The sequence below is a fragment of the Lutra lutra genome, chromosome 8, assembly GCF_902655055.1.
Source record: "Lutra lutra chromosome 8, mLutLut1.2, whole genome shotgun sequence".
Lineage (NCBI taxonomy): Eukaryota > Metazoa > Chordata > Mammalia > Carnivora > Mustelidae > Lutra > Lutra lutra.
Window position 1 is genome coordinate 67,550,333 of NC_062285.1, and position 26,868 is coordinate 67,577,200.

General features: G+C 37.3%; 1 protein-coding gene across 2 annotated transcripts in view; it reads left to right on the plus strand.

Moving 5' to 3' along the window:
* SLC2A13 (solute carrier family 2 member 13) overlaps positions 1–26,868 on the plus strand; it is a 399,926-nt gene that overhangs the window by 173,229 nt on the left and 199,829 nt on the right. The window contains exons 4-5 of one of the 2 annotated variants that reach the window (XM_047741221.1): positions 5,857–5,965; positions 26,174–26,206. In XM_047741221.1, coding sequence (XP_047597177.1) covers positions 5,857–5,965; positions 26,174–26,206 — 142 coding nt within the window. The remainder of the gene's footprint in view (positions 1–5,856; positions 5,966–26,173; positions 26,207–26,868) is intronic. The other variant, XM_047741223.1, reaches the window with a different exon arrangement.

The window sequence follows — 26,868 nt, forward strand, 5'->3', positions numbered from 1 at the left end:
ACTGTGGCTGACATGTCTCTCCTTCCCGAAGGCCTGTGGAGCATGAGAACTGAGTCCTCCAGTGGGGTCAGGACAGGCTGGAGGACTGTGCTGTTGGGTCCTTGCTCAGCTTCATTGTAGCCCATTTTTCGCCCCCAAATTGGGGAGCAGGGAGGATAATATTTGAAGCTGAGCAGTGATTATCCTGCTCACAGTGAGGGCCCTGCTTTTCTCCACAGAGCATCTTTTCTTATAACAAAGAATTTAGTCTGTGAAGACTGCCAGCAGTGGGGAAGCCACCTACAGTTTGCATCTTGTAATTCATTAGGCATAATATGTTCTACTTCTTAAGTTTTCTTCAGTAGATGGTAAAATCCATACATAAATAAAACAAAAAGAAAGGGAAGCATAAGTGCAAGGAAAACCTCAGAGATTCCAAGGGGCCTGCATGCCTGCCTGTCCTCACTTGGTAATCTTGTCCCTGACTTCAGCAGCCCAGTTTTATCAGATATTACTGTTGCTTCTAATTAGTAACTCCTTTGTGCCCTTCCCTTAAGTGAAGGTTATAATCTTTGAATATTTGAATTTTTCTCCTGACCAGCCGTTTCACCATGTCAGCCCTATTGACATCTAGAGTTTCTTTATTTGCAAACGGGGTGTGTGCATGCGCGTGTGTGCTTGCGTTTGTGTGTATGTGTGTTTTAGCAGCTCTGGTGAAGCACAGTTTACATACAATAAATGCACATAGTTAAGGTTTAGAGTTTGGTACATTTTGACAGTTTTGTATGCTGTGAAACTTACCCCAGTCAAAATAGTGAACGTATTTATCTGTACCCCTCAAAAACTTTCTGTTGTGCCCCCTTCCTAACTGCCTCTACAGGCAACTGCTGCTCTGCTCTCTGTCAAGCCATTGAGACTTGGGAGAAAGTTTTTAACTACAAACTCAATATTTTTAATAGGTCATCGTATGTTCAGGCTATTTTTTTGAGTTAGGTTTGGAAGATTCTGTCTTTTAGGGAATGTCCCTATTTTATCTAAGATGTTGAATTTAATGCCATTAAGTTGTTCATAATACTCCTTTATTATTTTTAAATTATCTGTAGAATCTATATCAGTTTCATTTTCTTATTCATGATATTCGTAACTTTCTTTTTTTGTTTGTTTTGTTTTGTTTTTTCCTGATCAGTCTGTGTATTGGTATCCTATGGCTGCTGTAAAAAATCCTACAAACTTGGTAGCTTCAAAAACTGTTTATTCTGAGTCTGGTTGCCACACATTTGAAAATTCCTTACACTGGGTTGAAGTCGAGGTATTAGCAGAGTCATGCTCCCTCCAGAGGCTCTCAGGGGAGAGTATGTTTTTTGCTTTTCCCAGCTTCTTGTGGGCACTGGCATTTCTTGGTTTATGGCTACATTGGTCCAGTCTTTGCCGTTCATGGTCACGTTGCCTTCTGTTCTATCCTGAATCTCCCTTTACGTTCCTCATAGGAATATATATGATTGCATTTAGGGCCAAACCCAAATAATCTGGGATAATCTTTCCATGTCAGAATACTTAATTTAATTATATCTGCAAAGTCCTTTTATGCGATGTAAGGTAACATTAACAAGTTTCAAGGATTAGTACATGTGCATATCTGTTGAGGGGCCATTACTCAGCCTACTGCAGTATGACTCAAAGTTTATTGATATTTTCAAAGAACTGGCTTTTGGTTTCATTGATTTTTTTTTTTTCCTCTCAACTGTCTTTTTTATCTATGTCATGGATTTCCGTTCTGCTCTTTATTGTTCCTTTTATGTTGTTTATTTTGGGTTTCATTTGTCCCACTTTTTCTGGTTTTGTAAAGTGGAATCAAAGGTCATTGCTATAAATTGTCCTCTGTTTTGCTTTAGCTCCATTCCACAAATTTTTGTATGCTGTGTTTTCATGTTTATCAGTTCAAATACTTTCTAGTTTCCCATTATTTCTTTGATCCATGGAAGTATGGTATTTAGTTTCCTTGGGAGGGAATTTTCCAGTTATCTTCCAGGTGTTGATTTCTGTATTAATTTCATAATGGTTGGAGAACATTCTTTGTATGACTTAAATCCTTTTAAATTAATTGAGGCTGGTTTTAGAGCTGAGAATATAATCTGTCTTGGTAAATATTCCAAGATATTTACCATTCATTTACTGTTGGAAAGAATTCTGTACTCTGCTCTTGGTCAGTAGAGTGATATTTAAATGTCAAATCAAGTCTGTTGATTGTGTTGTTGGAAGTCTCTCTGTCTTTGCTGATTGTCAGCCTACATATACTATGAGTTATGGAGAAGGAGCTGTTGAAATATTTGAATATAATTATGGGTTTTTCTATTTCCCCTTGTAGTAGTAACAATTTTTGTTTCATGTACTTTGAAGTTCTTATTAGGTGCGTAGATATTTAGGATTGCTATGTCCTCTGGATGAATTAATCCCTTTACTGTGACGAGTTGTACTTTCCTGCCTTTTTGCATTCCTGATAATTTTTTATTGTGTGCTAGACATTATAAATTTTATCTTACTGCTGAATTTTGTTCTGGGATGCTATTCGGTTACCTGGAAGCAGTGGAGGTCTTGATTTTTAAGCTGTTTTAGATGTACCTAGGTAGTGTTGAATCTAGGACTAAATTTATACCGTTGCTGAGGTAAAACCCTTTTGATTACTCCTCCTTATGCTCCAGGTTTTTCCCTCTGGTTGGTACAAACAGGTCCTGAAATTGATTGCTTTAATCTCTTTCTGTGGCTCTTTCTCCTGCCTTGACTAGTTTCCTCACACATTCCACTCAGTGGAATACCCAAGAGGGACTGCAGATCTCTCTGTCCTCTCTCTCTCCACCCTGGCACTCTTCCCCAACTCTAGCCAACTTAGTATCCCTGAATCCTAAGCTGCATCTTTTCGATTCAAGGAAGCACCAGAGTCTGTCTAGCTTCCCCTCCCTGTATTGCAGCCTGGAAACTTTTTTTTTTGAGGCATTAACTTGGACAGTTGTTGTAGGGTTCACCTCTTTTGTTTCCTGAATCTCTGGATTCTCTATCCTTCGTTGCCTGTTATCCATTGTCATGAGAATTGTTGTCACGTGCATTTTCATGGCTTTATAGTTGGTTTCATGTTGGAGATGAATCTGGTAACTATTACTCCATCTTGGCTGGAAGTGGAAATCAAGAGCTGGGATTTTATATAAAGTGTGTTCTAGCACATTTTAATTGTACCTGGAGAAACGTCTCTAGGCTTGGCTCACAGACACCTATTAACAGGAATGGCTGAACTTGTACAACTGTCCTTTGCATCCTTACCACTAAAGTATCTGCCACACTTGGACAACCATTTTGAAAGTTATGTAGTATGGGGTGTTTAGAATGAAGGAAAAGATGAACTCGTTTTTTTTGTTCTTGCATCATTGTTTTATTTTGAGCCCTGTGTTTCTTATCTACTTTAGTTGTATAAAGGTTTTATATTTTATTTTGTGGGGATTTTTGTCTCAAAGACATAAATATTTTTTAAAAAATTGTGTCCAGTGTTTATATATACTAAATGTTTTTAATTACAAAAATCAAAAGAAATATAATAAGTAGAGCATGACTTTTAAATTTTCACTTACGAGCATTCAACCTATTAATATATCTGATATTTTTCTTCTGCCTCATAGTTTCTGTGATATAAAAATTAATGATAGTTTGCATTTAAGTCAGTTTTACTGCCTAATAAAGCTAAGTTTATTATTTTAAAGAAAGAAAATTCTTCTTTCATTTTATTTATTCATAATCAGATATACAGCTACTGTGACCAAAATTTATCTCTATATTTTTTTAAAAATCCAGTCCAATAACAGAACTGCTATTGTTTATTTTTAATAGGAGATCAAAACCAAAAGAAAGTTAAAAAACCCTGAATTTTAAAAATTGGCAATATATATTTGATGTTTATATAATAGTATATCTCTTGGTATTTTGGCAACTCAAACTTTAATTTGTCTTCATTTTCTCTTTACTTTTCTGCCCTCCAAAATCACTATTAGGTAGTCTGTCCATCAAGTCTTGGAACAGTTTAATAGTGAAAATAGATGCAGCTTCCCACAGACTATAATAGATGCTTCGGAGAAGGCCAATTTCTTATCTGTGGAGGTTACTGAAAGCTGAAGAAGATTTTTATTTTTTGTTTTGTTGTCACTGTTGTTTTAAAATTTCCATGGTACACAAAATAAATGATAATCTTCATTTAGATTTTTTGATTTTTGGAAATCGGTAGATCTTTTTAAGATGCTGTGTATGTAACAAAAAAAAAAAAAGATGCTGTGTATGTTTTTTATGTTGTGGCTCACTCACAGATAGCTGAATTTGCAGGCAAACCTGCTCACCTTTGAGACAACTGATTCAGATATATTTCAGTATTGTCACAGTAAAGCTTTCAAAATCTGCCTGTTTCAGACAGCCTTTCTGATGTACTGGGTTTTAATACTGCTTTACTTGAATCTAAAACAGTTTGACATTTACAGTACTCTCTCCCTGCTTTCTAAATAGTTGTCACTGCATTAAGCTTTAAATGACCATAAATGCTTCTCTATCCGTGTCCTTGTCTTACCATTGTGGGACACAGTCGTTTGCAGTAAATCAAGTCTTCATATGATTTTAACCACACCCATGTAGAGGTGAATATTCTCATTCCTGTAATGTTCAGTTCTAATACCCTGGCTGGACATCCCATGTTAACTTTTATTGCCGAGACAACAGCATATTTTATTCTACTTTGTGAACTAGAATATTAGATTCCAAAAGGTTCCTGAAATGGTGAAACGCCCTTGGATTTTAAACTTGACTTGGTTTAGAGTTCACTGATGAAACTTAGCCTCCAGGAAGAATGCCTCTAATTAATCAGTTAACATCCCAGTGATCCCAGGCCATCTTTTCTAACAGCAGGAATGCTGTAGGTCCAGGGGAGTCAGCTCTGGCCCCATCAAGGACGCTGCGTAGAAAGCCTCTTAAAGCTAAAGTGAAGGTATAATTGAAGCACTTCTGGGAACCTAAGGGGTATTTTACTTAAGGCCTCAGTGTTTCATATCTACAGCTTTCCAGACTTGATCTAGAGTTCTGATATAGAGACCAAGGCATCTGTGCCATTTTGAAAGTCCATTTATATTTTGAAATGATCATCGAATGCCACTTAGGGAACTGTTTGAAATCTAGAAAATAACGTGTGTGTGTATGTGTAGTGTGTATCTGTGTCTGTGTATATGTATGTGTATGCACCCCCCCTATAAAACAGACATTTTTTTTCTTTTATTTTCTTTTTTGGATAACATGTATTAATAATATAAACCACAACCAAGTCCTTTATCATGCCCAAATTCCTTAACTTAATTGAATAGATTAGAGTGAATTTTGTTACGTAAGTCACATAAATGGAATGATTCTTTTCCTTGTTTAATTGTTTTAATGAATGCCATTCTTTGGGTTGATTAAAGCAATTTGCTGGTGACTTTGTAAGTAGTCTCACATTGAATGGATTTTAAATAATAATTAATTTCCAAGGAAGTGGAAAAAGAAGAGTAGTTATTGCAGTTTGTAGGAATTTAAGGAAGAATAATTTCTGACGGTTCCAATTATGTAGGTCTTGCTAGTATCCGTAAATTGTTTTAACTTGAATTGCTTCTTGTTGCTTTTACAGTTTGAACTCAAATATATAGTAATCTGTTTTAGAAAAAAATTGTGCCCAGATTTCTGTCAACATTTATATGTTCCATTTTACAATGCCCAGTCATGTTGATTTCACAGAGATTTGGGGAAATTGATCCTAATGGGAATAATTACTGCGGGAGCTGAAAATAATAGATGTGTCCTTCTTTTTCTTTCTTTTTAAAAAAGCTGGACCTGTGATCTGCAGAATGCTGAGTTATCCCCCAACTCGCCGAGCTTTAATTGTGGGTTGTGGTCTACAAATGTTCCAACAGCTCTCAGGCATTAACACCATCATGTATGTATTTCTTTCTGGCTTTTTACTGAAAAGACTGTGAAGGAATAATTTTACATAGAAAAAAAAGAGTAGGACTTCTGGTGATTTGTTTTATTAATTGTGTAGGATCCTCCTTTTGGAAGATACTTTACAATTTTTAATCCTATCAATGTGTGACTTAGAAGGAGATGATTTATTTTGTTATACTTTATTGGCTTTACTTGATTTCATAAAATTTTTCTTGTATGCCATCCAGTACTTCCTTATGTTCTGAGCCAATGAATGTATCATTTTCATAAGCTATTTCTTGATGGTGGTCAAAAAATGAAACAAGGGAATCACCTGGCATTGTCAGAGATAAATGGGCACACAGATAACTAGTTCATTTCCTTTGGGGGCAGTCACTTACAATGCAATGTGATAAGAACATTAATAGAAAGTGTTTATATGGGGATTGGGGGTGGAGAAGGAAGAATAGTAAGGGTTGTACCATGTGTCATTTATGCAACATTAAACACATTTTTGATGGGCTGTTTTATATGAGACACACAGAAGTGAATAAAGTAGACGTGCTTCTTGACCTCACAGCGTATATAGGCTGGTGGGAGAAACACATTAAATAAACTCACAGTTTAATGTGGAATTTCAAATTGTGATAAGGGCTCTGCAGGATTATTCTAGTCTTCCACAGAATAGACTTTTAAGTTCCTAGGTAATAGAATATGGATTGTTAGAGGAAAGTCATGAGTTTTGCTGATAAACTAGCTGTTAGATGAAAACCTGCTAAATTTTAGAAGTTTCTCTCCACTATTGGTTAAAATTATTTATCAAAAATATAAAATATGGGGGTGCCTGGGTGGCTCAGTGGGTTAAAGCCTCTGCCTTCGGCTCAGGTCATGATCCCAGGGTCCTGGGATTGAGCCCCACATCAGGCTCTCTGCTCTGCAGGGAGCCTGCTTCCTCCTCTCTCTCTCTTTGCCTGCCTCTCTGCCTACTTGTGATCTCTGTCTGTCAAATATATATTAAAATATATATATATATAAATTATGTAAAATTCAGTTTTACTTGGTAAAGCACTTGTATTTAGGACTCTTGATATTTCCCTTTGAAGTTACTCGGGATATGATAACATCATTAATAAGCATTTGAGAAGAGTGAACTGGTTAAAATAATTATTAAAAAATAGTGATTAGGGTCCAGTGACCCATTAGATTAAATCAGGATTTGTTAAGAAACACCACTTTAAAGATTTATTTATTTATTCATTTATTTAATTTATGAGAGAGAGCATGTGAGTACGCATGTGCCAGCAGGGGGAAGGGTAGAAGGAGAGACAGCATCTCCAGCAGACTCCTCACTGAGTGTGGAGCCCAATGCAGGTCTTGGTCTCACAAACCTGAGTTGATGACCTGAAATCAGCTCAGACACTTACTGACTGAGCCACTCAGCTACCCCTGTGAATTTGATTTTAATCATAATCCTTGATAGAATATAACTTCCTGGATTCCATTTTTAATATTTGGTCCTTTCCTCCTTCCCTCTAGTATACTTTCATTTTCATCACCTTATCAGCTCTATAAAGGCCTGTCAATAGAGTACCCAGCGTGTTTGTTGGCTTTCTGTTTGTGGTATAGCATGACTGTTCTGTGTCCACCATCCTAAGTGTGGTGTTAGAACAGAATTATAATAAGGCTAACACCATGTTTTCAAGTAATGCAATGTAGTAATACCCTATGTGAATATCTATTTTATCAACTCAATTTAAAATATGTTCTCTGTTTCTGAAAATCTCTTTTTGTTTGTTTGTTCTGCCCTTTTCTAGGCATTTAAATTTGACAAATGAATTTTCTTATACTTTTTTGTATTCCTATAAAATATCACAAACAGAACCAACTGTCATTGATGGATCGTGGCTTAGGTGAATCTGCCCTAGTTGAAATCACTGTCATAGTCCATTCATAGGTATCTAGTGTAAACTGTGCTGATGAAGGTTGCCAAATTTTAAGACGTTCATTTCTCCCAATACTCGGTCTTCTCAAAGTGAGATCAAGTGGTATGGGCATAAGAATTCTGATATTTCTTAAGATTTATGATAGTCATTATGTGCTTTGGTTATCACAAACCGTACATAACATAGGTAGTGTTGTCATACAGCTTTTGCTTGCAATTGAGTATTAATCCTGGAAAGTAGGAAGAATAAACTAAGGTAAATGATGGCTCGATTTTGATTGCTTCTACATGATGCAAAACAGCTGACCAACTCCCTAAAGAAATTAATATGACATTTAATGTCTGGAGGTTAGAGGGTTAGACACTTAAGCGATTCAATATCTATGACAAATAACTAGTAGTTATTCATAATACACAATTTCAGACATTCATATTTTAAGCCCATGAAACTTAGTGTAAGTCTTTCATTATAACAGATTGCACTACTGTCATCATCTGGATGGAGGATGACTAATCTGGGACTTGTATAGAACATATTTTCTTCTATTCTCTCAGTCTGTAAAATTGGTATGGCATGTAATTTTTTTTCCATTCTTAAGATTCAGTAAATTACCATAAATTTTCTAATTTAAAATAATCTCTTAATTAGAGTCTATAGTTAGTGTTTGTTGTTTTGGTAGGAAATATTAATTGCATTTTTTTCTTATTTAAAAAAATGTCATTTCAGGGGTGCTTGGGTGGCTCAGTAGGTTAAGCCTCTGCCTTCAGCTCAGGTCATGGTCTCAGGGTCTTGGGATTGAGCCCCTGCATTGGGCTCTCTGCTCAGCGGGGAGCCTGCTTCTCCCCGCCTGCACCCCCACTGCTGCCGCCTGCCTTTCTGCCTGCCTGTAATCTTTCTCTCTCTGTCATAAATAAATAAAATCTTTAAAAAAAAGTCATTTTGTTAATTTGGAGTTCTGTTTTTATGTGTATTCCATTATGTGTATCTCTTTACTCTTACTCTTTCTTTCCATCTTCTTTCCGGCTAAGTGGGAAATAAAGTAGACAATACTCTTCTGTATTCATAGCCCAAACCCAATAATCTGTAGAAGTTGAAATCCTTTTGTAAAACCCATCTTTCACCCCAAAGTTGTATGAACCTGGATTGTGAGGTATTTGAATTCTATTTCTCACCAAGAAAAGTTCATAGAAAAATCATATGAAAAAATATTGAAAGATAAATCATCCTTATAATTGCATTTGATTTACCATGTTTAGGTTTCTCTCTTTTCCCTCAGAGGATTTTTGTTTCTATTTCCTTGACCTATTAGTATCCTATCTCAGTCAAGGAAATACATTTTCTTCTTGGAATATTTAATTTTCACATCATTTACCATGAAAAAAATACTGTGTGTGCATATATGTGTATTATTATTTGTGTGATAATGAAGATTTATATCCTAATCTATACCTTATCCTCTATCCTATTGAACAGAGGACTTCTAAGTTCTAAAAGGTATAACTTACTTTAGACACTACATTTAACTCTTAGAAGAAGTAATTTTCCAATGACTTTAATTATTTAATAATTTGAGGCATACTGAATAGATTATTCTCTTTTCACAGGAGAGAAAGAACAGAGCAAATGGAGTACTAGCTTTCCTGATATAAAAGTGTTGTTATTATGGCATTGTATGTCCTAGACCAATAAAATACTTCCCTATGTGATTAAAGAGAGAGGGGTGATAAATGAGATTGATGATAAAGTGAAGGAAACTCTCTTAAGAAATTCTTATTGTGATCTACTCTAAACTCATAAAGTCAAAAACTTTACATTTTCCATCTAACGAATTTTATCTGATGACTGCTAATACTTTGAACCCTTCCCCCATTACCATTATTACCACAGCCAAAATGTGTTTATATGTGAGCAGGAGGGAGGAAGGGAAGAGAAGTAAGAAAATAAGATAAATGCTTGTTTCTGTGGAGGTCTGAGAGCATCTTGCTTCTTTTGAGGAACTTAAAATAAGCTATATCTTGATAAACATTCTGATGAACATATATCACTCCATCTTGGACAGATGGAACTTATAAGATTTTTACCTGAGAGGACCAAGTAGTGAAATGGCTTACTTGAAGGTCAGTAGTAAAGAGGAGAAGGAAATTCAGAAATGTAAGCTTCTGAATCTTCAAGTAAAAAGGATTGTGAGGGAATAAATTTCTTAGGATACTCTGTGCCAGTCTTCTACTTTTGATTCTTCTCTTAGATTAATTAGAGTCCCCAGATTTATCTGCTTCCTACTCGTCCCTTTTCTATTAACTTAAAGTAGGGGTAGAAAATAGGTGTTTAATTTTTTGTTTAATTTTTTTTTTTTTAAAGATTTTATTTATTTATTTCACAGAGAGAGATCACAAGTAGGCAGAGAGGCAGGCAGAGAGAGAGAGAGGAGGAAGCAGGCTCTCCGCCAAGCAGAGAGCCCGATGCGGGACTCGATCCCAGGACCCTGAGATCATGACCTGAGCCGAAGGCAGCGGCTTAACCCACTGAGCCACCCAGGTGCCCTTGTTTAATTTTTTTAAATTTATTATTTTTTTCTCACCATAGCACATACCCTCCCCAATGCCCATCACCCAGCCACCCCATCCCTCCCATCCCCCTCTCCTCCAGCAACTCTCAGTTTGTTTCCTGAGATTAAGAGTCTCTTGTGGTTTGTCTCCCTCTCTGGTTTCATCTTGTTTCATTTTTCCCTCTCTTCCCCTATGATCCTGTCTTGTTTCTCAAATTCCTCATTTCAGTGAGATGACATGATAGTTGTCTTTCTCTGACTGACTCATTTCACTTAGCAGAGTACCCTCTAGTTCCATTCACGTCATTGAAAATGGCAAGAGGAAGTAGGCATTTATGTTGGATGGGCAGACACTCTTACTTCCATAACAGTATAGGCTTAATTTTCAGGTGATCTCTTCTTCTGTCCTATTCACAAGAGATAATAAAGACCTTTGGAAAATATGCCCTTATAATAATAATGTTAATGGTTATCATTTAATGAACATTAAATACCGTATACTACTCTGATATATATTAACTCACTTAGATATTAACAGAAAAGGAAAAAAAGGGGACAAGATTATTAGCCTCTCTAATGGTGTAATTATGTTAACAAACATTTTTACTGCTTTACATATGTAACACTCTAAAGTATTTTTATGGACGTGATCTTTCTTGAGCTTCTTTAAAATCCTAACAAGTAGGCATGGCAGTTCTTCTGTTTATTCTCTAGGGAAGAAAGCTAAGGCTTAGTAAGTGGAGTGACTTGTCTGCTATCATCTCATAAGTTTTAGCACTGAGAGTGGAACCCTGATTTATGACTCCACGTCACATGAACTACTCTAGTTGTAGAACACCTGAAATCCCCAAAGTTGACTGTTTAAAGCTTGTTTGGGTGTGTTATAGGAATCTGAGTTAGTGGAATTCAATACCATCCAAGGATTTAAAAAAAAAAAAAAAAAAGAAAGGTAGAATGATGGTGAGCTAATCATTGATATCCATCTCAAGAATCATAAAGCTCATCTGATTCCTTAATTTGCTGGTACCCAGTTAAGGCCTTTGTCTTATGCCTGATCTAGAGTTCCTGGACAAGCCAGCCTGATGGTTGGGTGAGTCATTTATATTTATTAATCATATTTAATTAATTTCATAAGAGCAATATTTCTGAATGTGTTCCATTCTCCTATTTTAGTCTCAGCAAGCTCTCCTAGGTTAAAAAATTATCAGGCAGTTAGGAAACATACACAACAAGCAGGCATGGCCAGATGGTGGTAAATGTAGAAAAAAATAAAAGTGACAGGAAATAAGAAGAAAACAATAAGGATTGATGCTTTCTCCTGCTATAAACCTGAACCAGAGGTGAGGGTTTGCTCTCTGCAATCTTCAGCAGGCAGGATGAATGAACCAAAGCATCTGCTCCCTTAAGTGAGCCTTCTCCTTCCCTCTGCCTCCTCGGTAGGACTCTGAACATAATCCAGAAAAGCTGTTGAATGATAGCAGGCTTACCTCATTGGAATGTTTCAGGATGTGTGTTATTGTAGTCATTTGTGTTCATTGGATGACTCCTTTGAAAGATGAGTTTAATGTGTTGGGAAAAATATTGACCCTGGAATCAAGGAAGAATTGGTTTTCAGATCTGTCTCCATGGTGGGATTTTAGGCATGCCAGTTACTTGCCTTCATTCTAAATTATGTATCAAGTGAAGCAGATGAAAGTGAACTTTAATATACATTTGAATGAGAAAAAAATGGAGTTTCAAGTAAAGTGGAAGCAAAGACATTTGTGTTTGAAATGTTTTAAACCTTTCTTGGATGAAAAGTAATCAGACTATAGGAGATCGGTTTTAGTCTAAAAAGAAAAATGTATTTTGTTGACATAATTTTTGGAAGATTGGTTAATGCTTACCATATGCCAGTCATTGTCCTGGATGCTTAGCTTCTTCTATATTAAGACCACATTTTTATTTCCAAAGTACATCATTTTTGGAAGGACAGTCTTGGTTGTGGTTGACAGTACTTCTTTGCCCCAAGATTGTGTAGCAAAGCTGTAACCTGATGTGAGAGAACTTTCCAGGGCTTTCCTAATGTTGTAAGGGTAGGCTCAAGCCCAGTGAGCTTCACTGATCTCTCACATCCTGCACAAGGGAAAGGATGCAAGGCTGACCTCTGGAATCTGAGGCCATTTTTAGTGACAGATCACTATCTTACCATGTAGAGCAAAGCATTCTCATCAGATGAAGCTCTAAACCGAATGGCTTTCTAGTGTTCCTAATTGCTTCACACTTCCCTGTATATATGTTGCACACCTCTCTTGGTTTGAGTTCCCTCAAACAGACCCCAAGACAAAGAATTGGATGCAGGGGTTTTTTTGGGGGTTGGGGGGTGGGGGTGGATGAAACCAAGAAGCATGAGTAAGAGAGCAGAGAATGTGTGATAGGGTCAGGGATACCGTGAAGACTGTGCTGGTAAGCAGCTGATCTCAGTCAGCAGTTAGAGCTTAGTCCTGCTGAGGAATAGTATAGTATGTGCTTCAGAATTATTCCACAAGTATTTTTTCACCATCTCCAGTCCCTCTCTATGAGTCATTCTGGGGGTTCCCTGAGCCCCTCTCTCCTGGGGCCAGCGCTCTTGGGACTGAAGTAAAGAGACAGGGAATTTAATTAGAAACTTGGATTCTGCAGTGAGTTTCCATGATATCTACAAGGGAATTCAGAGAGGAGCCGAGAGCATAAAGGACAGGGCATGAGGAGCATCTGTTTAAAATCTTGCTGTGTCTTTAAATACATGTAAAAATAAGTTTACACAGTAGGAATATGGATTTTTATAGTATCTTTCTGTGGTTATATCAAATTAATGTTTAGTGAAGAAAGGTCACTATACAGAAAGTTAGTAATAAAATGAGAGCTTCATGAGAAGCGATGAGAATATATTTCCTTGGATATTATTATCTTTCAGAGATATTTTTGGTATAATTCACAAATAATTTTGTTCTGTCACAAGAATCTTAAAACTACATCTGCCAAAGTATTCATTTATTCCTTCAACCAACATTTACTGTATTGTTGATAGAGCTTCAAATATTTGGAAACTATAATTCTTGTCATTAAGAAGTCTGTGTTCTACTGAGCAGTTAGACATAAATACTTATAATGCAGCATAAAAGCCAAATTTATGTGTTGTAGGAACACAGAAAACACATTAGTTTTACCTGGAACATGAAGAGAGCATATATAAATGATTTTTTGTCATATATATATATTTAAAGATTTTGTTTATTTATTTGAGAGAGAAAGAGAGCATGAGAATGGGGAGGGTCAAAGAGAGAAGCAGACTCCCTGCTGAACAGGGAGCCCGATACGCAGACTCCAGGATCATGACCTGAGCTGAAGGCAGTCACTTAACCAACTGAGCCACCCAGGTGCCCTTTTTGTTATATTTTTAAAATTTCTATGTATGGAGTTGTTTTCTGGCCAGAAATGTGATATACCAAGTGTTAATACAACATTTGATATTAGATCTGAATTTGAATCCAAACCTAGCACACTTGCTGTGTAGACTGTACATGCTTCTTTAACGTCTGGGTCTCAGTGATCTGGAAATCAGGAAAATACCTCCTATGTATTTTTACAGTGGTTAGAAGAGAATAGTATTTATGGTTCAGGCCCTTGGGAGGAATGGAGTCCATGCTAGCTACATTTCTGCTCACTGTGTGTTGCATTTTGTGAATTCAAGGGAATATGTGGAAAGCAGAGATATTCCACAGTCAATGCATACTCTTTGGCCCATACCCATTAATCGAGGATTTGAGGCATCCTCTGTAGATAACAGAATTGTTATAATATCCTTCTTTCATGCATGTCTCTATTTTCAGGATACAGAAAGGAATCATAATAGTGTTTTTCTTCTAACTCATAGTTCTGTTAGGAGTGTTGTCCACTTCAGTATTATATGTGTTCTTTTATCTTAAGTCAGGGAGAAAAGACCTCAATGACCTTTGAATGATCAGAGCTAATAATGCCTCCATAGGAGGTGGGAGAATCTGTGGCTAAGTATACCCCATGTGGCATGAATTGTGGTTTACATCAAAGGATTGACATATCCTTTTGTATCCTTTCTGAATCAGTTGGGAATTTAAGGTTCTGTGGCAATTAATGGAGATTTATCTCCATGGTTTGTTAAACTATCAGCAGCTAAGATTCTGGGTTTCCCCAGGACATCTTTGGTAATATAAAAACATGAGTTCCTTGCCTGCCCTTTCTCTGACTCATGTTTTGCTGAAAGGTAAGTAGAAGAAATAGAGATGCTGTGAGTGAGTTGAAACAGCAGCATGAAATTTGGGGCTGTGCCCTAGGAAATAGGCTTGCTGTATCCATAAAGCAAAACCTTGTCCCCCAAGTCATACGTGAATTTGAGAGGAACCAGTCTGGTTAGGTCCATATAGACCATTTTAAAATTGTTGAAATGTTCACTTCTTTATTCATTCTTTAAACAAATCAGTGGAAGGAAGGCTCTCTGCCAGGGACTAGAGATATACAATATGACTTTTAGCCCATCCCCAGGGAAATTTGGTCTTTCCCCTTCATCTTTTTTTTTTTTTTTTTTTAATTTATTTGACAGAGATCACAAGTAGGGAGAGAGATAGGCAGAGAGAGAGAGAGAGAGAGAGAGAGAGAAGAGGAAGTAGGCTCCCTGTTGAACAGAGAGCCTGATGCGGGACTCAATCCCAGGACCCTGAGATCATGATCTGAGCCAAAGGCAGAGGCTTAACCCACTGAGCCACCCAGGCACCCCTCCCCCTCATCTTTAAGAAGATATGCTGCCACCCATCTTGAAAAGTTGCTTTGGAAATGAAATGAGGCACCAAAATGCCTATCTTATATGAGGTAGTCAGATGATGTTATGGGCTTCTGTTCTCCTTTCCACACTCAACTTTTTGTCAACCTCTCAGCAAGATAAGCATCTAGGCTCTCGTCTCATGGGCATGGTTCCCTTAAAAATTTTTCCTTTTTGGTACATCACAGCATTTCATCTCGAGTCTCCTTTATGACTTTGTGTACTTGTTTTGCACCTTAATGTCAGTGCTCCCCAGGCCTTGGCTTGCAGCTCTGCTGGAGATTTCCTCCACTCATGGTTTTGATGACCATCCACATATGAGAGATGACCTCACCTACATTTCCAGATATGAACAACTCTGAGATACACAATTCTATCCAACTGCTGGACATTTCTACTTGGATATCTTACTCTCATCAGTCTCTTCATGTACAAAATGAATACCTACCATTTCCCTCCAGCTTGGCCTCCTGTCATCCCCATTGCACTGCAGAGTATGGCCAGTGGGTGCCCAAGACTGTGTATTGGAGCCAACCCTTCCAAATCCAGCCATTGCAATTTCCTTCCACTTTACTTCCTTAATATCTTTTACATCCTTTCTATTCTGTTTAAAAAAAAAAAAAAAAAGATTTTATGTATTTATTTGACAGAGAAGAAGGGAGGGAGGGAGAGGGCACAAGCCAGGAGGAAGGGCAGAGGGAGAAGCAGGCTCCCCATTGAGCAGGGAGCCTGACATGGGGCTCAGTCCAGGAACCCTGTGATCATGCCCCGAGCCGAAGGCACACACTTAACCAACTGAGCCACCCAGGTGCCTCTTTGTTTTCATTATATGTTTGTGTTCAGTCCTTGCTTCAGACAGGATTCATTGTGTTTACAAGCGACAGAATCCCATTCAAATGTTGCTGAAGGAAAATAAAGGGGTTTGTAGTAAGGGCATAGAGACTAAAGGCAGGAAATAGAGCTGGGCCTAGCGAAGGGCTAAAACCAGGAACTGGAGAGTCACTTGCTCAGCCTCTGTATCCACATTGTATCTTATCCTTGCCACTCTGGCTGCACGCACCCTCTTCCTTCTTTCTCTTTGAGATCGTCCACTGGTGTTTCGTTGTCATTCATACCTGGCCGTACCCTGTCACATAACCTTAAATGTCCCTCTGAGGAGTTTCAGCATCCACAGTCAGTTGAATGGAGTTGTCTCAAGTCTTAATTCCTAAGAGGGGAGCATCAAGGTGGACCAGGTCTGTGAGGCCAGGGGTCGGGCAACACTGTGGGAAGAGACTCAGGATTTTTCTGCCTTAAATCTCACCTCCCTCAGTCTATTCTTATCTCTGCCTATGACCTTTCTGAAACAAAGTCAGATCCTATCCCTTCTTGACTTAAAATCATTATTGGTTCCTGCAGCTCTCAGCAGAGCTCAAAATCTGGATCCCCTCGTGTCCTGACTTTGGTCCATTTTCACTGCCCTATGTCCAGCCACTTCCCACACGCTCTGCCTCATGCTATTTGGAACATTCTGTACTTCTGCCGATGATTAAAACTAATCCAGGCCTCAGTGCCTTCAGATATACCATTCTCCCAAGCCAAAATATCTACCTTACCCTAAAAGACCTCCAAACTCAGGTCATGCCATCACCCTGCATCCCCGGGCTAATTTATGTGATCATCTATAGCCCTCTGAGTAGATACTTGTCATAAGTTATTGTGCTTTACTCTAACTGAAGATTTATCCCCCACCCCACCCCAGGAGCATTGTATGGAGCATAGTAAAATTGCTTTCCTTTAAGTACTTTCCAGGAAGAGCCAGCTAGATTTTTCATATTACTGTTTTGTTTTGCTTTCATTTTGATTATAGTCCAAGTCATAGCCTTGGTGTTGTAATTGGAACTGTCTTGGTCTGACTATGTGAGTGTCATCTTAACTATTTTGCAGTTATAGCCTTGGGAAAACACAATCTTTGTGTTTGGGAAAACAAGATTTGAGAACAGGATCTTTCAAAACTACTCTCAAATAAGTCCTGACCTTTAGAATTAGTGACAAACTATAATAGCGTTTCTAATAATTTATAATACTGGACAGAAGCTCTTTTAGGGTTTAGTTTGAGTTTCAACACTGAAGATCCATGACACTTCTGCTAGTCCGATCTCTTGGTTCCTTCTTCCTCAGGGCAACTGAAGAGCTAAGTTAGTGACTTCTGTCCAAGTTTGTGATTATGCTTCCTGTGACTGATAGAATTGCAGGATTTCAAATGCTATTAAGCTGCTCAGTGCAGAGACAAATAGTCTGATGACATGTCATTCATGGCAGGGAGAAAAATGAACAGTGTCTCTTAGTGGAACATCTTCATTTATTTTGATAAGATTATTTTGAACTTGGAAGATTAAAATGTACAGAACTAAATATAAGGTGTACCTATTTCCACTTCCAGAAAAATACATAGTCCCAGAAAATACAAAATGTATAAAGTAGGTTGAACTGGGCAGTTTTAACTTCAGTTTGCTGCACAGAATTAAGAGCCTCCTCCTGGATTCTTCTAATAATCTTCTTTAACTTTCTTAAGGCCCTCTCCTTAGCCATTTATCACTAATATGTTTGAGAAGTTTAATCATGTATCTAAGACTATTTGCAAGGACTAAATTTAGCCCCTAGGCATGTTTTCTTCACAAAGTGCAGAATCTTTGCGCTTGTTCCGTTTTTACATTATAGTCCAAATTTCAAGGGGACCGTATTGCCTCTTAGAGTGTATGTGTCCTCTCTTGTCCCCACATTCCCTGCTCCTCCCTGTGGTTGAGCTCCATCAGGGCTTTTGAAGTTGTCCCGCCTGTCCTAAGAAATACTCTACTTAGAACTCTCCCCATATATATCCTGTTCAGGGCTGGGTCAAGATGAGTGCAGACAATTAGATTGGTCTGGCTTTGGAAATGGAAGTATAGTGCAGTCATTACAGCAGTAGCTGTGGACATTTGTAAAATGTTCAGTTTCATTTTTTTTCTACCTCCAAGAACTTTATTTCACATATATATATATATATATATATATATATATATATATATATTTTTTTTTTTTTTTTTTTGAGGCTAAATGGATGAGACTGCCATTTCTCAACACCTTACTATCATTTTTATCAGCTAAAAGGAGAGTGTGTGGCAGTTGACTTTGGAATCAGACCTATTTAATAATGTGGTTAGGATTAAACCACATTTAAGGTACTCTGATGTGACTAACTCATAGCAGCATATTATTTATTACATTATTACTATACTATATTTGGCATCAGATAGGCCTGGTGTCAGATTTTGTCGCTTCCTGACCAGTTGTGCTGCCTTCAGTGACTTGTAGCCACTCTGAATCTCAGCTTCCTTATTTGTCAGTGGGGTATAACCTGCCTCTTGGGGTGGTTGTGGTTTCTGGCATTCTTACCCATCTCGTGAGTGGCACTGCCACCTGACTAGCTTGTTCCAAAGTATAGGAATCATCTTTGGATGATTTTCTTTATTCTTACTCCCCACGTCCCATTCTCTAGTAAGTAAGCTCCAAAACCATGATTCCCAAACTGTAACAGGTATGAGACACTTCTCACAGGTAGAGATATGAGATATCTTAAATTTGTAAGGGAAACCCTGATATGCTCAGACTACTACTATTAGGCAGTCTGTACCTTAAGAAGCTGAACCATTAGGTATTTTTTTTGGCTTAGGGGTGAAAAAAAAATTACTGGGACACAAAGGGCTTCATGAGGCAAGAAAGTCTGAGAACTTCAGCTCCGTCCTATTTCCTTCTCCTTATCTTTATCTTCCCTACTACCAGCCATCCTAGCTATCATTGCCTCTCGCTCAGTTATTGCAGTAGCCAGTCTCCTCACTGATCTTCCTGTTGCCATGTTTACCCTCCATAAGCCAGTTTCCACAGAGCGCTCAGAACGGCATTTGAAAAACATAAAGATCTAAACTCTCCATTACCGAAAAACTTCTAGTAGCTTTCCACCATCCTTCAAGTCAACCTGGCTCTTTGCCATGGTCCACAGACTCTGCCCATCTGGCCCCTCTTTTGTCCACCATCCTCTTCTCCTGCCCCCTCTCCCCACCATTCAGTAGGTCTTAACTACACCAGGGTTTTGTTTTTGTTTTTTTCTTTTCTTTCATCTGTTTCTCAGAATCTCCAACTTTGCGGTTGCTTTTCTTTCTGGCTGGAAAGATATTCCTCTAGATCTTCCCTGTGACTGGTTCCTTGTTGCTTGTGTCTAAATGTCACCACCTCAGATAGGACTTGATCCTATTTGAAAAGAGCCACATCCTTTCGTTCATATCACTGCATTTCTTTTCTTCATAGTATTTATGGCTGCCTAAAATTATCCTGTTTTACTTGTTCATTAAGCTCTATGAGAGGAGAGCCCTCATCTGCCTTGTTCCTTCTGAAGTGTGCCCAGCACACAGTGGGTGCTCAGAAAATACTGGTTGTATTGGAAATGCCGACGAATGCTAGTTCCAGTTTCCCTACTTCAGAACCAGATGATGTCATTGATGATTATTTGCACATTGCTGCTTTCTTATCATAAGGTTTTGATGAAATTTTGGAAGATGGGAAATTAAGTATTTGTGGGGTTATTTTAAGCATTGGATCATTTGTTCATCTTCAATAGTCAGGGAAAGAAATGTAGTCATATTGGGCTTTACCTTTATCTGAAGTGCGTGACTTTTCCAAATTCTTAGTAAACTGATTAAAAAAATGGAGAAAGAAAAAAAATCCCTTTTCTTCCCTCTTAGCCTGAGTCTCTGTAGATTGGCAAGCACCACAGTTGGAGAAGTATTGGAGTAATATACAATAAAATCAGAGTCACCCTTGTATGCCACTCATTTCATTAAATCTCAGCACTGAAACCAGCATGGAAGAAAGAAGTTGATATAGCCTTTGGGTTTATCCTGTCACCTGTTCTAGGAAATGCATGAACTCGATTGCCAAATTATATCGTGCAGGGTCTGTTTGTAGTTCAGTGAGATGAAGCTTTTTCAGTAAAGAAGGGAATAGCTACATGAGTAATAAAATGAGGACTTTACTCATTAACCTCCGTAAAATGGCAGTATCATAATAAGATAGTGTTATATACAACAGACTGAAACTAGTAATATTTTCCTAATTAGAACAAAATGCAAACAAGGAAATTTGGACAAGCATTTATAATTGTAGGTGTTCCTATTCTGGCTGTTTGTTTTGTGGGAGAGCATTTCTTTCACTGGTCTTTATAGAGTTCACTTCTAGCTTACTAATTGTTTGTTAAGAATTTAAAGTTCAGTTGAAAATTGTGAAATGTTTCCTGATAGAAACTGTATGTTAAGGTTATGTTAACAGATTTCTTTCTGCTTTATTATGTCTGAAATATTGAAACAATCTTATCATTGCTGTTACAGGAAAACTTCCAAGCTATAACTTGAGATTCCAAGTGTGTTTTTCCCTCAATTCCCAGAATTCCCAGGTGGGAGTAGAATCAAAAGCACAGATGCTCAGGGGACTCAGGGTTCTCAAGGTGCAGGTGTGGGTGCAGGTAGGTGCCAGACACTACTGGTAGGCGAAGGGGCTCAGGAGAGATGGAGTGGCCACAGCGAAAGTACCCGCAAGTCAGCTGTAGTGATGAGAACTCTGGTCATAGTAGGATGTTCCTTTTGCCCCAGGTCGGGGAAGAAGAAAGTTTAGATGTTGCTTTGTGTGCTTGTGACAACAACTTCGAGATGAAGCGGGCAAAAGATCATTCCTATATATCAGTTGTTTGTAAGTTGTATGTGCATAATTATTCCTCATGTGGATATATTGATCGATAATTCAGATGATTTCTAAAATCAGAAAAGCTCAAATGACTAGGGCTTCTCAGCATGAATCATATAGTAAGGCAGTTTTTGTTTCCACATGTTCCTTAGAAAGCCAACTTGTATACTAATTTGATTATTCAAATTATATTGTTAACTTATGTTGCATGTGTATAATGTTTCAGCAACCAGAAAAAATGTCAGTTAGCTGGTTATTTTGATGGTAGAGTATGAATCAAAGGGCTTGCCAGATGAAGATTGATCTCATAAAGCACAGGAAAGCACTTTTTCCCATTTTGCTGTTTTTTTTCCTTCAATAAATGATAGACTGTACCCTTGAAGTTGAGTCAGTCATGTAGTGGATTAAAAAAGTCACAGACTTATTTTAATGTTATTGATTTTTTCATTTTAATTTTTATCACAGTATTATGTGTACAGAAGTCAAAGTAGTATAAAGTTTATCACAAAAAGCAGTTGTCCCTGACCCGCTGTTCCTCTTACCTGAGTTTTACTCTCCAAAGGCAATTGCTTTTCCTTCTTTTTAGGTAGTTCCTTCTGTAATTGAGTCTGTATTCCTAAATAAATAATATTTATATAATTTTCATTGACTTTGATTTTTTGAAATTCAGAACTGACTTTCCATTATGGAGATGAGAAACTTCTTCCCACCACTAGCCCCCTGTTCACAACCCCCTTTGATTGTATCTCAAGTTTGTGGATTAACTGATATTTACGGTTTTCATCATAATGGCTACAGAAGTACTGTTTCCAGTGCACCAGCTTCACATGCTGTTAGGATGTGTCCTTGCGCTGCCCGTCATCTCCTTGCTGCTCCAGCAACAGGCTCCATGCTCCTCTACCTTACCCTGGGCCCTGCAACCTGACCTGTGGGCTAATACATTTGTGCCAACACTTTTTTCTTCTCTACAGAAAAAAATTGCCTCCTCCTTTAATTTGCTCAGTCTTCAGCGTACCCCTCACTAATCTTTTCCACAAACTCTTCAGTGGAACTGTATAACCCTGTCTTGATAAGCTTAATGAGAAGCATCGGGAAATCCGTCCTTGTGATTCTGCTTCCCCTCCCCTCACCTTTCTCGAACACCTTCCTCCTGGAGCCTCTGTTATCCTGCTCCCCTCTGATCTGGATGCTCTCTACTTCTCTTCTGCTTAACTTCCCTGCGTCTCGGGTCCCACTTCCTCTTTTTTAGCCTAAGTCCTTCTTTTTGGTGGTTCTTATTCTGCACTCGTTGCCTGTGAAAAGCTCAGTGGGAAGTAAAACAATTTGAGACCACGAAGTCTTTTTTTTCTATCCTCAGACTTGACTGTTGTTCTCCCTCAGAAGGTTTAAGGCCAGACACTTTGATTTTCAGACCATGCTTTCCATCTGGCCTTCATTGTGCATGCTGTCCTCAAACCTGCCAGCTTGCTTATCACTGTCTCTGGACAGTAAACCTCCTCTCCTCTCCAGGTGTGGGTCGGGTAAGAGCACTGGGAGGGAGACAAGGGTTCTCACTGATTATTGCTGAGGTTTTCAACCAGTCTCCTCATTTTCAGTCCCTGTCTTAAATAGCTGGTACCTCCAATTCCTGAACCTTTCCAGAGTTATGCCATGTCAGTCATCCTGCTTCTTGCCGGCTTCGTCCGTATGTTCTGCTGTTTTAAGCAAGTCACCCTTGTCTCTCCTCTTTGCATTGTTCAAAACTTCTAGTCTAGGGCTCTTTATCCTTGCATACTTTAAAAAAGCATCAATTGTTTTCACTCCTTTGGTGGAGAGGGTAGAAAATTAAAGCTGCTGACTTTAACTGGGCATCTTTTGTGAGTTATTTAAAATTATTAAGGGGGCAAAATGTAGTCAAATTCATAATTGAAGTGTTTCTCTGAAATAAACAGCTTTTTAAAGAAATTAGTTCTACACTTAGTATGTTCACCTTTTTTTTTTTAATTTTAATTTTTTAAATTGCATCTGTACAGAAGAAAACCTAGCATTTTGGCTGTTTTATGTATCCCCCACTGATTAGAAGAAGCACTCTTGGTCCCACCATTCACACAGAATAATGCAAGCGGAACCTGAATGGAGGACTGACAGGCTCTCAAATTAAGCCACTAAATTTGTATGTTAGAAGTAAGATGGATTTACTGTATAGACTCCTCTAGTAGGAGTAAGATTATTTGCCCAATCTAGCAAGCCCAAATTGGGTCAAAGCATGCCAAATATTAGTGCTCTGAAATTAAAATTTTTTTCTGATATATGAAATACCTAGCATTTTTTTATTTTTGAAAGGGAAAAAAGATTTGGGTACCTTTTTTGCCTTTTAGAGATATATTTAGAGATATGGAAGGAATCCAAATGAAGGGGCATTAATAACAAATATCTACCATACCAGGCTCTTGTTACTAGAAATTTAATTTATTTTCAACAACACATGCATTTGATACTAAGCCAACAATTACACATATGATTTAATTTCTACTTTTATGTAATGTTTGTGTGCCCAGTTTACTCTCAAAGGTGATTCATTTAACTATTTGTGTTTCAGGAACTTCAAGGGTATGTACTGCTTATCTCTGTATTCCACACTTCCATAGAAGCTCAATAAATGTTGAAATAAAGCAATCACATTTTATGTATCTATGATAGTGCTTTGAACATAGTGAAGCTTAGTAAATTTTTCAAATTAATCAAAAAATATCCTTAGCTTTTCTAATTGTCCCTTAAAATCTTTGAATATTAACTAGACCAGATTTAGCCAAGTTACTGTAGCACTGCATATACACTTTTTGATTTAGAAAAACAGTTTTTAGGGTAATGATAGCAAATGAAGTGTTTCCTTGTTTGGTATTTTATTGTTTTAAAAAAGAGAAATGCTAGCTAAATGTGGGCTACCCATAATGAATATACTATTTGAAGTATTAAACGTTTTATTAACTTCAATAGAGTGTGAAATTCTGAACTAACTTGTACTGATATATATATAGGTTTATATTTTAAATGACATAAGGGGAAGCCAGGGATATGCTTTGATTAATATGTTTATGCTCTTTTCAGGAAACATTTTAATTCATATGACTCAGTAATTTCCCATTAGTTTACTTTGCATTTGATTATTCTCTTATAGCTACATGAAAACCTGAAACTCTTCAAGTGTTTTGGGATTAGCAGTAAACTTGTGAAATTCAGGATTTTAAAAATTATATAAAATGCAGAAAATGTAGTGGAATATTTTATAAAGACAGTGGGAGGGAAACATTATTATAGCACTCACCAGGCTGTTTCATTATGATACATGAAGTAAATAAAGGCTTTGGCCGAGAAGACTCTTACCTGTTTAAAATGCTTAATTCCAGAATCTATTACTGTTCCATTTATGTGTGAACAAACTAAATGCTTTGGTTCTGCAGGTGCTATTAATTATGTAATGACACCTAGATCACTGTGTCAGCCAGCAGCTTTTCTCCATTAGATAACATCAGGAAGAGATTTTTCTCTATACATGAAACCTCTAGAAAATCTTCACATTTCCAGTTAGAGCTATATTCAGTTTATAAGACTGTACAGGTAGTTTTATTATCTATTGAAGTAATGACTTGACTGCTAAAAAACCAGTGAGAGATATGCCAAAATACTGAAAGCAGTTTCTAGGACAGCGTTACATGTCTTATTCATGATAGGGTGCTGACCCTGCGGTTCATGTTTCTGCTCCTGTTTCTGTAAACCCCAGAACCTTGTAGACCTGTTTGGATTTTCAGAATACCTCAGAGCGCTGGTTATAACATACGCCTGTGAATCTCGAGCCTCTAAACCTGAGTCTTATATGGAAGATGTCCTTAAAAATTGACTAAAGGAATATTAGTCAGAGTAGTTATCAGTTACTCTTTCCTAAGATATAAAATTTAAAATTATGAAATGTTAAATACTAAAAGGAAGTATTTGAGTAGAAAGGATTCCTGTTATTTACATATTTTAATAATAGAGGAAATATTTATCATGCTTTAAGGGACATTTTCTTTCTTGCTGTTTTAATGTTCTGAACATTATTTGCATTCTCTTCGATAAATTCCAGACAGCCTACACTTCAGTCTTATAAGTATTTAATCAAGCGAATAAAGAAGTTCACCAAATCTATGCCCAGATGAAACAGTAGGCTTCATGTTTATTTTGGAATCTGTCCTTTTCATGAAGGACTACACAGGATATCCCAACAGTTGGGTGAGAGCCACTAAAGAAATTAATCTGGGTAACTTAAATAAAACAGAGAAGTTATTTTATATTAAACTTTGTACTACTAGGAAAGATTGGTAAATATTGATATGACTTAAATGTGACCTGTTTATTTTGTTGTTGCTGAGTTTTAAGATTACTCTATATATTCTGAATATTAATCTCTTACCAGATGTATGATTTGCAAATATTTTCTTGCGCTCCGTGTGTTTTTTTACTTTGTTAATATAGCCTTGATACACAAAATTTTAAAATTTTCATGGAGTCCAGTTTATTTACTTTTTTTGTTGCTTGTGCCTTTGGTGTCATATCTAAGAAATTATTGCCAGATCCAATGTCATGAAGCTTTTACCCTCTTTTCTTCTAAGCATTTTGTAGTTTTAGGTCTGACATTTAGGTCTTTGATCCTTTTTGAATTAATTTTTTCATATGGTATTAAGAATTCAGTTTCGGGCGCCTGGGTGGCTCAGTGGGTTAAGCCGCTGCCTTCGGCTCAGGTCATGATCTCAGGGTCCTGGGATCAAGTCCCGCATCGGGCTCTCTGCTCAGCAAGAAGCCTGCTTCCCTCTCTCTCTCTCTCTCTGCCTTCCTCTCCGTCTACTTGTGATCTCTCTCTGTCAAATAAATAAATAAAATCTTTAAAAAAAAAAAAAAGAATTCAGTTTCATTCTTTTACCAGTTTTTCCAGCAGCATTTGCTGAAAAGACTTTTGAAAAGACTGTCAGAGTTTCATATGAATTTTAGGATGAGTTTCTATTTCTGCAAAATACTTCATTGGGATTTAATAAGGATTTCACTGAATCTGTAGATCACTTTGGGTAGTATTGACATCTTAACAATATTAAGCCTTCCAGTCCATGAACATGGGATGTGTTTCCAAGCATTTATGTCTTCTTTAATTTCTTCCAGAAAAAAATGTAGTTTCCATGTACAAGTCTTTGGGTAAGTTAATTCCTAGGTATTTTATTCTTTTTATGTTGTTGTACATGGAATTATTTTTATAATTTCCCTTTTATATTGTTGTCAGTGTGTAGAAATGCACACTGTGTTTTTATGTGTTTATTAACTTTATATTCTGTTTAGCTGAATTCATTTGTTCTAAAATAATTTTTGTGAAATTTGTAGGGTTTTCTATGTAAAAGGCCATGTCATCTCTGAAGAGATATCATTTTACCTCTTCCTTTCCAATTTGGATGCTTTTTCTTTCTTGTTTAGTTGCTCTGACTAGAATATTGAATAGAAGCAGAAAGGCAGGCATCCTTGCCTTGTTCCTTATAGGAAAAACTTTTGGTCTTTTCTCTGGAGTATGACGTTCACTTTAGGTTTTTCTTATATGGCTTTTATTATCTTAAGATAATGTCCTTCTAATTTTTTGAGTATTTTTATCATGAAAGAGTGGCGAATTTTCTCAAATGCTTTTTCAAAAGCCATTCTTATCTTTCAATAACAAATCTTGTTTGTGGGATATAATCCTTATAGTATGCTGCTGGTTTGGGTTTGCTAGTGTTTTTTGAGGATTTTTACATCTGTGTTCATGAAGAATATTAGTCTCTTCTTACAGTTTTTGTCTGGCATTAGTATATGTAGTACTGGTCTTACAGGAT